At 49.4% G+C, this 13,079-nt stretch overlaps 1 protein-coding gene across 4 annotated transcripts in view; it reads left to right on the top strand.

Annotated features, from left to right (window-relative positions):
* SMAD3 (SMAD family member 3) overlaps positions 1-13,079 on the top strand; it is a 124,696-nt gene that overhangs the window by 16,876 nt on the left and 94,741 nt on the right. The window contains exon 1 of one of the 4 annotated variants that reach the window (XM_070499385.1): positions 11,421-11,578. The exons of the other annotated variants lie outside the window; for them this stretch is intronic. Coding sequence (XP_070355486.1) covers positions 11,544-11,578 — 35 coding nt within the window. The 5' untranslated portion in view covers positions 11,421-11,543. Of the gene's footprint in view, positions 1-11,420; positions 11,579-13,079 lie in introns of those variants that run through there. 4 annotated transcript variants of the gene reach the window in all.

Raw genomic sequence — 13,079 nt, 5'->3', positions numbered from 1 at the left:
GGGTGGGGGGCGTGGGTGGAGAGGAAAAGCACAGTACTGAGGAAGGAGCACAGGGCCACAGCCTTGGGTTTGAGCCTGCTAGTCGCTAGCTATGTGGCATCTTTGGGTACATTTGCTTCAGGTGTTTTTTTTTTTTTTTTTCTGCTGAGGAAGATTTGCCCTGAGCTAACGTCTGTGCCAGTCTTCTCTATTTTTTTTTATGTGGGACACTGCCACAGCGTGGCTGGTGAATGGAGTAGGTCTGTGCCTGGGATCCGAACCTGAGAACCCCGGGCCGCTGAAGCCGAGTGCATGGAACTTTAACCACTCAGCCATGGGGCCAGGCACTTGCTTCAGTTTTTTGAGCCCCAGTTTCCTCATCATATATATTCCTCATCATTTTATAATGGGGACGGGACCACCTACCTCATATAAATCAACCTGAATGAGATGAGATAGATCCAGCACTTGGCTGATATTTGTAGCTCACAGCACACAGTAGGTACTCGGTCAGCACTCATTCTTCCCTTTCTAGGGGGACGTTGACTGGTGGTGTCAGTCATTCCAGCAGGGGACCCCTCCCTTGCTCTCCGAGCTCACCATTTGGAGAACCTCGGTTTTCCCTCCAGCACATGCACACCAAGAGCTCACAACCATGCCACTTGTTGGTTTAGGGCTCGGCAGGCTATTGAAAGAGAGACAATCCATGTTCTTAGGTGGTTCTGCCCTCCCCCTTCCCCTTCTCCATCGTCAGTTTTAAAATTGTTTGGCTGACTAAAAATAATAGTATTGAAAACAAACTTTGATGAATCAGGGCTCCTGCGGCGGGGGATGGGCAGGATCCTGAAGGAGAAAGGCCGTGACTCACGCGCTGGTCACCGATAGCCTGCCGGTGAGCGTGTGGAAGTGCACGATGTTTATTGTTGCTGGTGTTTTCTGAGGCCAGTTGGAAAGCAGTTCCGGTTTTAACTACCACCTCACCAGCTAGCTTGGCTGTCAAGTGAGAATGCTCAGCGGCAGAAACTCATGGCCCCACAAGGGCCTGGATGTGGGTGGTGGTACCCGTGACTGCCGTTAGGTGTGTGCAAGATGGGGCTGCCGCTGGGAGGGCCCTGCTGCGGCCCTCCTTCTGGATGTGCTGCTCTTCACAGGGCAGAGTTGTAGGGCCAAGGGACAGCCCATCGAGAGCCTGCACCTCCTCCTTCCAGACCATACTCTGGGTCCCGCCCCTTCGGGTCCCTGCCTCAGTGCTCTCGAGCCTGCTTCCGGGTCCTGTGGGGGCCTTTTCCCCAGGTCTGTCTCCCTAAGGAAGGGCAGCCTGCACCGACCATGGACAACATGTGCACCCCTGGGCCCGAGGGCTGTCAAGGGGTGCAGGGCAGGGGGCTGGAGGAAGTCGATGGAATTCAGGCTTGTGTCTGCAGGGGTGTGCGTGCAGCCTCTCTGAATGTAGGATGGGTGTGCTTGAAGCCCCTCTTAAGTGTGGGATGGTGCTGGGGGTGGGCTGGGATTTGGGGCCAGTTCTCCCCGAGTGTCCACATTCCATGGTGAAACCAAGGAGTCAGAGAACTCTAAGTTCAGACCTGGCCTTCCAGATTTCATTAAGGTATTTGTCAAGGTAGGAGGATGGAGCATATTCTGTTTATCAGTTTGTTACCTTGATTTTCTATCTTTTAAATGTGACATACAGGATGTGGGCCTTCATGTGTCCTCTTGCTCAGGGACCCACGAGGGGTAGGGGCAGGCCTGTTTTTAGCACCATCTCCTTAGTTGTGTGCCCACAACTGATGTCTAGCCTAGGTGGCCCCATTATAGGGACAGAATTGTGGGGACTTCCATGGGGATTGACATCCCTCACCTAGAACCCAGATCAGAGTGGATGAAATGCCGATCAGGGAGAAGGTGAAACATATTGCAGCTGCCCATCTAAAAAAGTGGAGCAGAGATCTGGGTAACTAAGAGAGCATTTGTGGATACGTTTATTGGGCGCTGACTTCGTGCTGGGCCTCACAGAATACAGAGATGTAGAGATGAAGTCCTGTCTCTGAACTGTGCAGAGGCAAAAAGGGACATGCTGACTGCAGATACGGTGGGCTCATGGGAAAGACACTCTAGTAAAGGTCAAACAAAGTGTTTGGGAACCCAGAGGAAGAGCAGCTCTCTTTCTGAGGGATTCAGAAGGCTTCACAGAGGAGGTGATACTCGAGCAGAGCGTTGAAGGATGGATAGGAGTGTAGGAGTAGGGTGGCGGCTGCCGGCTGCTTGGAGTACTGGCCAGACAGCATGGAAGGGCCTGGTGTCTGGGGCAGGCAGGACAGTTGAGGGTGGCCAGAGTGTGGAAGAGGGAGTGGCCAGAGAGGAATCGGAGAAAGATGTTGCCAAGGGCTTCTGTCGGCCAAGCTTGGCATTTGGACCTTGCTCTGTAAGCGCCCAGGAGATTTTAAAGTAGGGGAGTGGCATGGCTGAAGCCACCATTCTGTTCGTGTTTCATTTCCTCCCCCACCCGTGGCCGGTAACAGCAGGTTTTCTGCCTGAGTTATCCAGGTCAGAGTCATAATCCCTTACACCACCATGTGGACAGCTTTAGGCTATGTCTGGACCAGAGTGAAAATAGTGTTTTGTTCGCCGTCAGGAGAGAAGACGAGTTGTACAGCCAGGAGGGCTCTGGGAGCCCAAGTGCTCAGGTAATGAGCCAGTGAGTCATGCCAGCCTCTTGACATGGATTCCTTGGGAAATGAAGCAGAGTGTTGCTGGGCTCCGTGTGGATGTGTGGTCTCCCCCAGCAAAGGCCTCGAGACAGATCTCGGCCTCTCTCGGGGTCTTCCCTGTGCCTGGCATGGGGCCTTTATGTGGAATGTCTCTGGACAGTGTTTTTAGGCTCTTCATTGATGATCCTCTGGGCCAGGCTTTCCAATTTCAGACCACACTACAATCAGTAAAAACACCTAAATTCTCTACTGCAGACTCACAGAATGCCGTAAGCTCATTAAAACAGGTTATATTCCTTAATGAAAGAGTAAAATAGTTCAAGTCAGTGTTGTTCACTTATTTTATCGCCAAGAGCAAACAGCAATCGTGTTGACCATTTAGAGACTGGGTACAATTTACCTTAGCTGGTTAGAGTCAGCTTTTTTGGTTGTTGCTAAGTCTATAGGTTTTTGGAAGATAAAGTTTTGTGTCCGTGGTCTGATTCTGGTTCATGGACCACTTTTGGAAGCGTGGAGAGAGCCCTGTTTCTGAAGGGGCGGCATGCTGCTGTGGAGAGCTCCGAGTTTATGTTGGGAGACCTGAGCGCAAGTCCCTGCTCCCCGCTTATGCTTTGGTGACCTTGGACAAGTCAGCTGACTTCTTTGAGCCTCCCTGTCCTCGTCAGTAAAATGGGAAAAATAATTCCTCCCTGGGCAAGGTTATTGAAATGATTTGTTCAGATGAGCTATGCATTAAAAGCGTCGGCAGACTGTAAAATATTACACAGTGTCACCTGCTATTTCTTTAGGAAGCGCAGCTTTATAGGGTTGCTGAAAACCCTTTTCTGACAGAGATGGAGTTAAGGCGTCCAGGTTCACGTTTAGATTTTCACAGAGACCTTAGAGACAATCACAAATGCTGCAGAGAATTCAGTAGGAGTGTGAACTCAGGGCGGGCATGCTCTGGGGCCTGGTACCGGAAGCTTAGGTGAGGCGATGCTCCTGGCCTTGTCCAAGGATTTGGGTCAGCTGTGCTGACCTGTGGCAGATCACCTGAGCCCTCTCACCTGGGGGTGATCCTTGTACATGTGGCGTGGACTGAGTGCCAACTGTATGCCAGACACCAGGGTGGGCCATCCGTCCCCTGGCTGCTCTTCTTTCCCGGTGTGCAGTACTCCAGGAAGGGTGAGTTGTCCCTGCTTACGGAGGAGCGGCCTCAGGCTTAGAGGACTCAGATGCACAACAGGAATCTGAACTTAGGTTTCTGGCTCCTGACCCCAGTCGTCTGCCCCGAAGCTCCCCAGGAAAGGGCTACCATTCTCATCCTCGTAAGCAAATCCCTGAACTTGCTTAGGTAAGTTGCTTTCGGTCTCATGATAAGAGATGGAGCTGGATTTGCCTCTGAGGCACTCCCCCTTCTAGAATCTAGGGTGACTGTATTATTTATTGAACGAACCAGGACACTTCTAAGAGTGAAAGGAGGCAGTGGTATTATTAATTATAGCCAGAAAGTGGATATAAATGTAGACTGTCCGGGCAAACCTGGGTAAATAGTCACCATGAGTCACCCTGCGTCTGTGTCAGTGATCATGACACCTACCAAGGTAGCTGGGAGGATTGGATCAGTCAGGTCATATGCCACTGCTAAAGTGGAAGGGACTGCCTGAATTATTTACTGCTGTTCTCAGTAAATCGGCCATGAAAACCCTGTGACCAGCAGTGGCACATTGTCTGATACAGCACCGGAAGCTGAGAGGATGGCACGAAAAGACCGGGCAGGGTTCCGCTCTGCTGTTTGCAGGGTGGCGAGGAGTCAGAATTGACCTGATGGCACTAACCACAGATTCTAAGTGAAGTGAACTGCCTAAGGTCATTCAGCAAGTCGGCAACGTAATGTTTGAAAACTGGATGAGAGCTTAGAGATAGTCTAACAAGGTAAAGTTAGCACCAGAGCTTAGTTAATTGGAGTAGGACTCGGACCATTTGGCTGTGCTGATGGCTCCTCTGAGGGGAAGGGGGACCGAAGTGGTAGGTGGCAGTGGTAGGGCATTTACCTGGCTCTAGAATGTCTGCATGCTCATCAGGCCGTGTTCCTTTGAAACCCAGGAGTTGCCGCTAGGCCCAGTGTGACTTAGATGATGTTTAATGGTCAGGAGCGGAGACTTCTGCGAGCTGACCTCTCCTGCTCCCCTGCTCCATTTGAGCTGAGGCCTCAAAGATTCTACTGGCCCGGAGCTGGTGCGAGTTTAGCGGATAATCCTTCTGCTGAAGAATTTTGGAAGGCGTTAAGGAAGGAATTAAAAATAACAGCAAGCGTGCCTTTTCTTTCTCTTTGATTGTGGTAAATGCATGGAATGTGCCAGGGCCGCTGCAGAGCACGTGGCCCCAGATGACCCCCTCTGCCAATGGTATTCTGTAGAGAACACTGAAAGACTTCGGGCTGTTTCATTTCCTCTTAACGTTTTTCAGGATTTATTTCTGTGATTGTCCAAGCCTCATCCTTCTTCTCTTGCCCCAAATAATTAGTTGGAAGTCTGGAGAGAGACTTGAGTCCTCTATACTCTCCAGCCAGACTGTTGCCATGGGCGAGGCCCTGTCTGATGAGCTCCAAGGAGAGCAGCGAGAGTGACAGAGGACAGGCTACAGGCTGGGAAAAGCGAAATGTAAATTCAAACCAAACTTGGCACTTGCTTAGAGAACTTCAGCTGATACTGTGGTGCTCTCGTCATCATCCTTTGTGGCTAGCCGTGTCTTATAAATAGAACAAGATGCATTCCCCATGCCCCCCCCCCTTTTTTTTTTAACCTCACAGACACAAGAAGGCATGTGTGTGGGTGAGTATGGGCAGAGAGTATTAATGATTTATGTTCCAGTTCATCGGATAGTCAGCGTGGGAACTGGGCTCTGGACTTCGTGGAGATGACTAGGCCATCTTGTGGGTAAGGCTGGGATCAGCTTTTGTGTCTGTTGACTCCAGCTCGCCTCACCACGGCCACCCTCTCCTCTGTAGTGGAGATCCCCGGTCCCTCGTGCCTGGATACTGCAGTAAGCCAGTTGGTCCCTTCCCTCTGTGATCCATCCCGTATTCTGTTTCAGGGGTCAGATTCACTGTATTAGGATGCTTTTGGCTGCAAGTAACGCGAAGCCTGACTTCAACAGTGTTGGGGCTTATCATCACCCCTGAGAAGTCTGGAGGCAGGGAGCTGTCAGGCATTAGCAAGGACTCAGGAGCCTTCCATCTTTCTGCTCTGCCGTCTTCAGCCTGATGGCTTTTGTCTTCAAGCTTGACCCTTCATGGTCCACTGATGACCACAGCTGCTCCAGGCATTCCCTGCTTTACACAGTTGCATCCAGGGGCGGAAAAGACTGCTTCTCCTCGGGGGTCTCTTTATCCAGGAAAAACCTTTCCCAGAAGCCTCCTGGTATCTCATTGGCCAGTGTTGTGTCACATGCAGTCAGTGGCAGAAATAATGGATTGGAATAAGCCTCTGGAAGTCAAGGACCCAGGCTATTTCCTTGATTCACTGTGTGCTTAGTACGGTAGTCCCCCCTTATCCACGGGGAAATATTCTAAGACCCTCACTGGATGCCTGAACCATGGGTAGTACTGAACCCTATATACGCTGTGTTTTTTCCTATATGTACATACCTGTGATAAAGTTTAATTTATAAATTGGGCACAGTAAGAGATGAACAACAATAACTAATAATAAAATAGAGAACAATTATATCAATATAATGTAATAAAAGTTATGTGAATGTGGTCTCTCTCTCTCTCAAAATATCTTATTGTACTGTACTCGCCCTTCTTCTTGTGATGGTCTGAGATGATACAATGCCTATGTGGGGCCGTTATTAAGTAAAATGAGCATTATTGAACGCAAGCACTTGGATATTGCCACAGTTGATCTGATAACCGAGACAGCTAAGTGACTAACGGGTGGGTAGCATATACAGCGTGCATACGCTGGACAAAGGCATGACTCATGTCCTGGGCGGGACTTAGTGGCGTGGCATGAGATTTCATCACACTGCTCAGAATGGCGCACAATTTAAAACTTATGAGTTGTTTACTTCTGGAATTTTCCATTTAATATTTTTGGACCAAGGATAACTGAAACCATGGAGAATGAAACTCTGGGTGACGGGGGGACTCCTGTACAGTAGTAGGCACTTAGTAAATTTTAATTAATACTTGTTGACTGCTGTTTTCCTTCTTCTCTGAGTAGACTCCTGAACACTTAGCTGATGTCTTGTTAATTGCTGAGGCTATGGTGGCAAACCAGCCAGAGACGAGTTCCTGCCCTCATGGAGTTTATCAGCTAGATGAGATGGAGAAACACTTATGTAATTGTGTTGGGAGCAGATTGCTGCAGTCTGCCATGGGGCAGCTTTGGGAGAGGTGTCAAATTGGGGCTCGGGGAGACAAATGGAAGTGTGACTAGCAAAGAAGGCTCAGGGCATCTGAATGCTATGCCTGAGGATGACATATTTTGTGACCTAAGCCAGGTCATTTCAAGCAGTTCAGATTTCTGTCTCCACCCCTCCACCAGTCTTGTTTTCCTGTTGACAAAATGAAGATAAAAACTTGCCCATGAGTATGGAGTGGATACTGAGCTAAGAGCCTCCTGCCCCCAGGGGAAATTTTCTAAAGGTTCTTGCGGTATTCTAGCTTCAAAGCTGTGTGCAGTTTAATTGCATGTTTAGTGTCTTTGTGCCTCTCACTGGCTTTGAATCTGCTGGAAACTTTCTCTGAAAGCATACCGATGAAGAAATAAGAATTCTATAAATGTTTAGTGGTTAAAAACAAAGTGCTGGCTGATTTATATAATTTTTTGTCGTTTTCTGATGGAACTTTCAGCAGACGTGGAATACCCTGGAGTCTTCCTGTCACCGTCAGCTAATAACTGACTTCAGGCCTGCAAATGGTTTTTAATTTCAATTTGGAGAAAACAGAGCCTGTCCCAGGGCCTCAAGTTTTACTTTCCCGTTGATCCAGGAGCTGGGATAACTCGGGACCTCGGGGAGCATCTCAGAGCTAATTAAAGATGTTTTGTTTGAGGTTTGCCTGTTTTTCTTGCTTGATTGGAAGAGTTAGTTTTTGCTTTTATCGTTAAAAAAAAGAATCTGTCACCACTGTCGGTCCAGGAGGTGAGGACTGGGGAGAATCGTGCACTTCAGTAAACACGTGTGGCGTTGTCCTCCTGCCCTTTTGGTGTGGTCCCCACAGAGAGACACCTTTGAGCTTGGGCCTGGAACCAAAGCAGCTACTTTTCTTGAAAATTCTTCAGTTTCCAGGAGTGGTGGCCAGGTGAGCCTGGGCGTGAAACCGAACTACGTTGTCCCAGTGTGAGGCCGGTTCTGTTTGATCAGCTTCAGTTCTGAAGGTAATGGCCTGAGTTCGCCTCTCACAGAGGGAGAGTCAGCATGTGGGGAGACGGAGGCCCTGACAGCCATTTCAGGGTGCCCCCAACCCTTTGTTTCACCACGGCTGTGGGCCAGTGGTCTCGGATGTTTGCCTTTGCCTGTTTATAAGAGGGAAGTGTGGTCGTATTTCTCTCTCTCTTGTGGGCTGCACGGTTGCCTTCCTGGGGCTCATGTGGGAAGTGGTTACCGTTAGGAGGGTGAAATAACAGTGCTCACAAAAGAACTTTCATCCAAGAATCTTTTTGAATGTCTTTGGCCACTTTTTTTTGATGTTTATTTTTTGCCTGTCGGCCTTAACTTCAGTGACGAGAAAATCAAACCACGTGCTGGACCTCCTTCTGCCCAGCTGGGCTGAATCAAATCGACGTTCAAACTACTTCTCCTCTCCCCGGGATTCACGGTGGGCATGACTCCCAGGTCCGTAGTTCTCCACAGCTAGAGACCCTCAGCTCCAGCTGCTCCCTGGGTATCAATACCTGAACATCCCAGCAACACCTGGAATAGAACAGGCGCCGTTTCATCCTATCTTTCCCTCACAACCTGAACTGGTCTTCGTCTTCATCATTATCGGAGCCCCCAGATTCAGTGAAGTGTGGAATCAGCGAGTGAACAAATGCTCACAGGAAGGAGCTGCCATCTTGGTGTCCTATTTCCCCGGTGAGGCTGAGGCCCCTTGGCTGCTTTCTGGCAGAGGTTGGCGTTATGACTTTGGGAAAGTTGGCTTGACTTCTCTGAGTATCCGTCTTTGCATCTACAGAATGGCAAAATCAAAGAGAGAATCTCAAAGGTCTAGATCAGCTCTAATATTTCATGGCACCTCTCTGCCCTTTCCTCCTTGGCTGCTTGCCTTTGGCTCTTTTTTTTTTTGTAAAGCTTGGCACCTGAGCTAACAACTGTTGCCAATCTTTTTTTTTTTCTGCTTTTATCTCCCCAACCCCCCCGTACACAGTTGTATATCTTAGTTGCACGTGCTTCTAGTTGTGGGATGTGGGACGCCGCCTCAACGTGGCCTGACGAGCGGTGCCATGTCCGCACCCAGGATCCGAACCCTGGGCGGCCGCAGTGGAGCGCGCGAACTTAACCACTCGGCCACAGATCTGGCCCCTCACTCTTTTCTTGATGCACATATTTTCCTGGGGGACAAATCTAATTTTTCGTCTGATGCTCTGCCTTCAGAGGAGGCCCATTTTTAAATGACCTTATTTAATTCTATTATAGTCACGGTTGAACTCATCCGGTATTTACTGAGCATCTTTAGTTGGTGGTGCCGCCAGATGCTGTCCAGGAGCTGTAAATGCACTGTTGATTTGAACAGTCCTGCATGCTCCTGCCTGCCCGGAGCTTCCCGGCTTGTGTTGAAATGAGGTTCACCTGATGAGAGTCTATTCCCCATTCCTGGTCTAGGAGAAATCAGTATGCAGGCAAAGAGGAATTCTCATTTAACCCAAAGCACAGGCTTCCTGTGCTTCCAGGCACCAGCTGTGTTCCAACCACGGTGCTGTAAAAATACAGGAAGGAAGGGAAACGTGTTCACAGGTTGGTTAGAGATTTTGAAACCAACAATCAACTCTCTCTTATCCACAAGAAACCAGAATCCACTGCTGGCTTTCGGTCTGTCAGACCCGCAGCTCAACAGAGTGCCCTTTCAAAACTGGGGGAGACTTTCTTTGCTGATGGCTTTTTCCATGAACCTCAGCCAGCCAGCAAGTATATTCTTTGAGGATTATGATTTGACCAACACGCTCAGGAATCTTTAAGGACAAGAACCATCTTTGCCCCCGGCTGTTTTAAGGCCAGTGGGGAGATGGAGCCTTCCAGAGATGAAGTAGTGGGAGGATGGCCACTGAAAGCATACAGTCAGTAAACGACGACCATTCCACTGACACTGCTTTTGTCGGGAGTCTGTCACCAGACGGGCTCCTCTGTGGTGCACAGAAGAGAGAACCAGAGGTTGGAGGACCTGGATTCTAGGCCTGGCTCATCGTGAACCAGCCTCATGACCTTGGGTGAGTCACTGTGCTGCCCTGGCCCCTGCTTTCCTCCTCTGTGAACCAAAGGCATTGGCTTAGCAGGATTTTAAAGTTTCTTCCACTTTAAAAATTCTAATTATTGAGCTTGCATTCAAAGAAATGACTGGCTGTGTTACTCATTTGGATAGTTTCAGGATCACTGTAAAATCTCTCTGGGGGCTGGAGACCGGGGCCTGCAGGTGGAGACAGAATGGAAAGAGGTTTGAGGTTCAAGGCAAGCTGTGGCAGCTGAGACTCCTGCCTGACGACTCACATTTGGTTGGTGGGCTCATAAGGCGAGGTCCTCAACCTTGGCTGCTTATAAAAATTCTGATGCCCAGACCACACCTCAGACCAGTTAATTCAGAATTTCTGTGGGTGGGGCCTAGGAATCAGTATGTTTAAAGTTCGCCAGGTAATTCTGGTATGTAGCCGGGATTGAGAATCACAGCCCTAGGTCTTATGTAAAGCTGTGGTTCAGGGTTATGGGTATCTTTTTTGGGGGCTAAAGTGATAGTGGTGGCTTTTAAAAAGACAAAAAGTGCATGCACACAGAAAAAAGTTCTAGATTCTAGAAGCTTGTTGATTTGGTAATCCCAGCCGCCGCTGGTGAACAGTTGCCCTGAGGTTTGGAGCCCCAGTTCTGTCATATCTCTGGGTCAGTGGTTTCTCAACATCTCTGAAGTAGTGGAACCATCTGTAGTTGGTTATTTCTGCTCAGGAGACTCAGAGCATTGAGTTGAGGGGTGGAGCAGGGCTAGGGGTGGAGCAGGAATGGATTAAACAGGCCATTACACACACCCACACTTTTTTCATGAAACTAAGTCAGAGGCCTCAGCCAACGCTGGCATATTTTAGTGTCAGATCCTTGGCAGTGCCCCGGTGCATCCTGGGGGCCGTGAGAGTGTGTGTGCTGTTCTCTGAGCTTCGGAGAAAATGTCCTGCCTTTGGTTGAGAGCGTCCCACCACTTCGTCAGCTGTAGCATCTAAACATCCCTCTTTGTGCCCAGTTGTTGGTGGTTCCCTGCAGGCAGTCTGATGGGGCACAGCTGTCCAGATTAAACATTAATGGGGAAGGGCAGCTAATTCCAGTATCTTTAGGTGGGGAGGGGCACATTGGGGTGGTGGCTGGCAGGCATGTAAAGGTGAGTACTTGATTGGTGTGAAACGAGCTGCAGGAGGGAAGAGGACGCCTCAATTCTGATCAACCCTGAAGGGTTTCACAGATGGGGGTGGGGTTTGAGGAGCTTTTTAAATGACAAAGCTTGAGATGCAGGTGTAGACACATATGCCGGTGTAGGTTGCTGTTTTTCAGACAAATGAGGAATCCATCAGTTAACAAATACTTATGAAGCTGAGCAAGGCACTTAGAGAAATGGAAAATGTGGCCACTAGGTTCAGAGGGCTTCTAGTCTTACTAGGGGTTTGAATACAGTATGGGATGGTAATGAAGGCTGTCTGTGCTGCGGTCCCATGGTGAGTACGTAGGGGTTCTGAAGGAGGCGCGGTGGAGGCTGGGATGGGATGGATGCATCAAGGAAGGTGGACCTGAGTTAGTGAGAGGGAGACACAGCGGCCCCACTATTGAATTGTGCATATCTTCCCCCTGCTAAGATCTTGTGTCTGGGGAGCAGCCCTGGTGGGCACCTCATTGCCAGCAGGAATGGCTTTTTGTTCTTGCTCCCATCAAAATTCTCTGCTTTCAGGGGTAAATTTTCCTCTGGCTTTTCCCTCTTCCTGCACGGGCGGGGTGGTCTTTGCCAGACCCCTGCCCTGATGATTACCATCTGCCCACCTTCATTTCCTGCCTAGTTTCAGTTGGAAAGTCTTTTCTTTCTGGACCCAGAAATACTATGTTATACGATTGTTCTTGGTTCCAGTAGCCAGCTGGCTCCCTCTCAGCGGTGGCTGCGTTTCAGGTATGGATGGGAATGATTATCTGTGCATCAGAAAACTCAAGTTCGTCCTGTGAGCAAGTTGTGTGTTCATCAGTAAATGCAAGACGACTGGCTTTGGTAGGCCCTGGCTGTGGCCAAGCCTGTTATTTCTCTGTGGGTAATTATTCCAGGCTTCACAAGGTCACGAGCTGAGCATAATCAGGGGCAGATAAGAAAGCCATATATAGAGCAAAGTACATATTTCTTAAGGTGGGTGGCAGAGGCATTATATATATGTGTGTGTATGTGTGTTTAAAAAGAGACCTATATTTTCTGGACAGTGGAACTTAAGTTTCCAGTAAACATCTCCTCCCTTTTTACTTTACCTTTTAATTTTGTGTTTATGGTCTCTGTGCTTTGAAATTGTTTTGCTGTGATGCCAGCCCTGCCTGAAACGGGCGGAGCAAGCCGGGCCCTTTGGAAGCCACGCTTTAGGTCAGAGTTCTGAGAGTTACTCTGGCCTGGCTGATTGACAGCTCAGACGTGATTACCGAGCTCATCTAGGAGAATAAAAATAGAAGCTTGGAGCTTGAGCAGGGAGCGAGTATGCATTTATTAGTTTATCTCCACACAGGAGGAATCATCGTGTGTGTAATTCTGGTGTGGGGTTGTGTTCTCTGTTCTCCATTTGCGTGTGTTGATGCCCCCCCTCTGGAGGAAGTCAGAACTGCCAGGAACCCCAAACCTGGAGCTAATTCTCCGAGACTGTGGCTTGGAGGCTGGGCACACACTAGGTTTAGCTGCTGCTAAGTGGAAGTGGCCTCTCCGGATCGGCTTGGTGGATCACACTGTTCATCTTTCTTAGCTTTACTTGTTGGCTGAGGGGCAGTGAGGTGGGGTGGGCAGGGGCTGGGGAAGCCCACCATCGAGACCCTATGGCAGAGAGTATCGCCGAGGCAGGCAGAGTGTCTCAGTGAGTGTGAAAACACGTGGAAGAGGCGAGCAGGAAAAGCTGGGGGAGCAAAACCCACAAAAGCAGCAGAGCTGTAGGGCCGTGCGTTGGGGGCGGTCGCGGAGGAAACTCGGGTGGTGTTTTGCTC

The sequence above is a fragment of the Equus asinus genome, chromosome 2, assembly GCF_041296235.1.
Source record: "Equus asinus isolate D_3611 breed Donkey chromosome 2, EquAss-T2T_v2, whole genome shotgun sequence".
Classification (NCBI taxonomy): domain Eukaryota; kingdom Metazoa; phylum Chordata; class Mammalia; order Perissodactyla; family Equidae; genus Equus; species Equus asinus.
The sequence above is the reverse complement of the archived record's forward strand: the minus strand, read 5'-3'. Positions and strand labels throughout refer to the sequence as shown.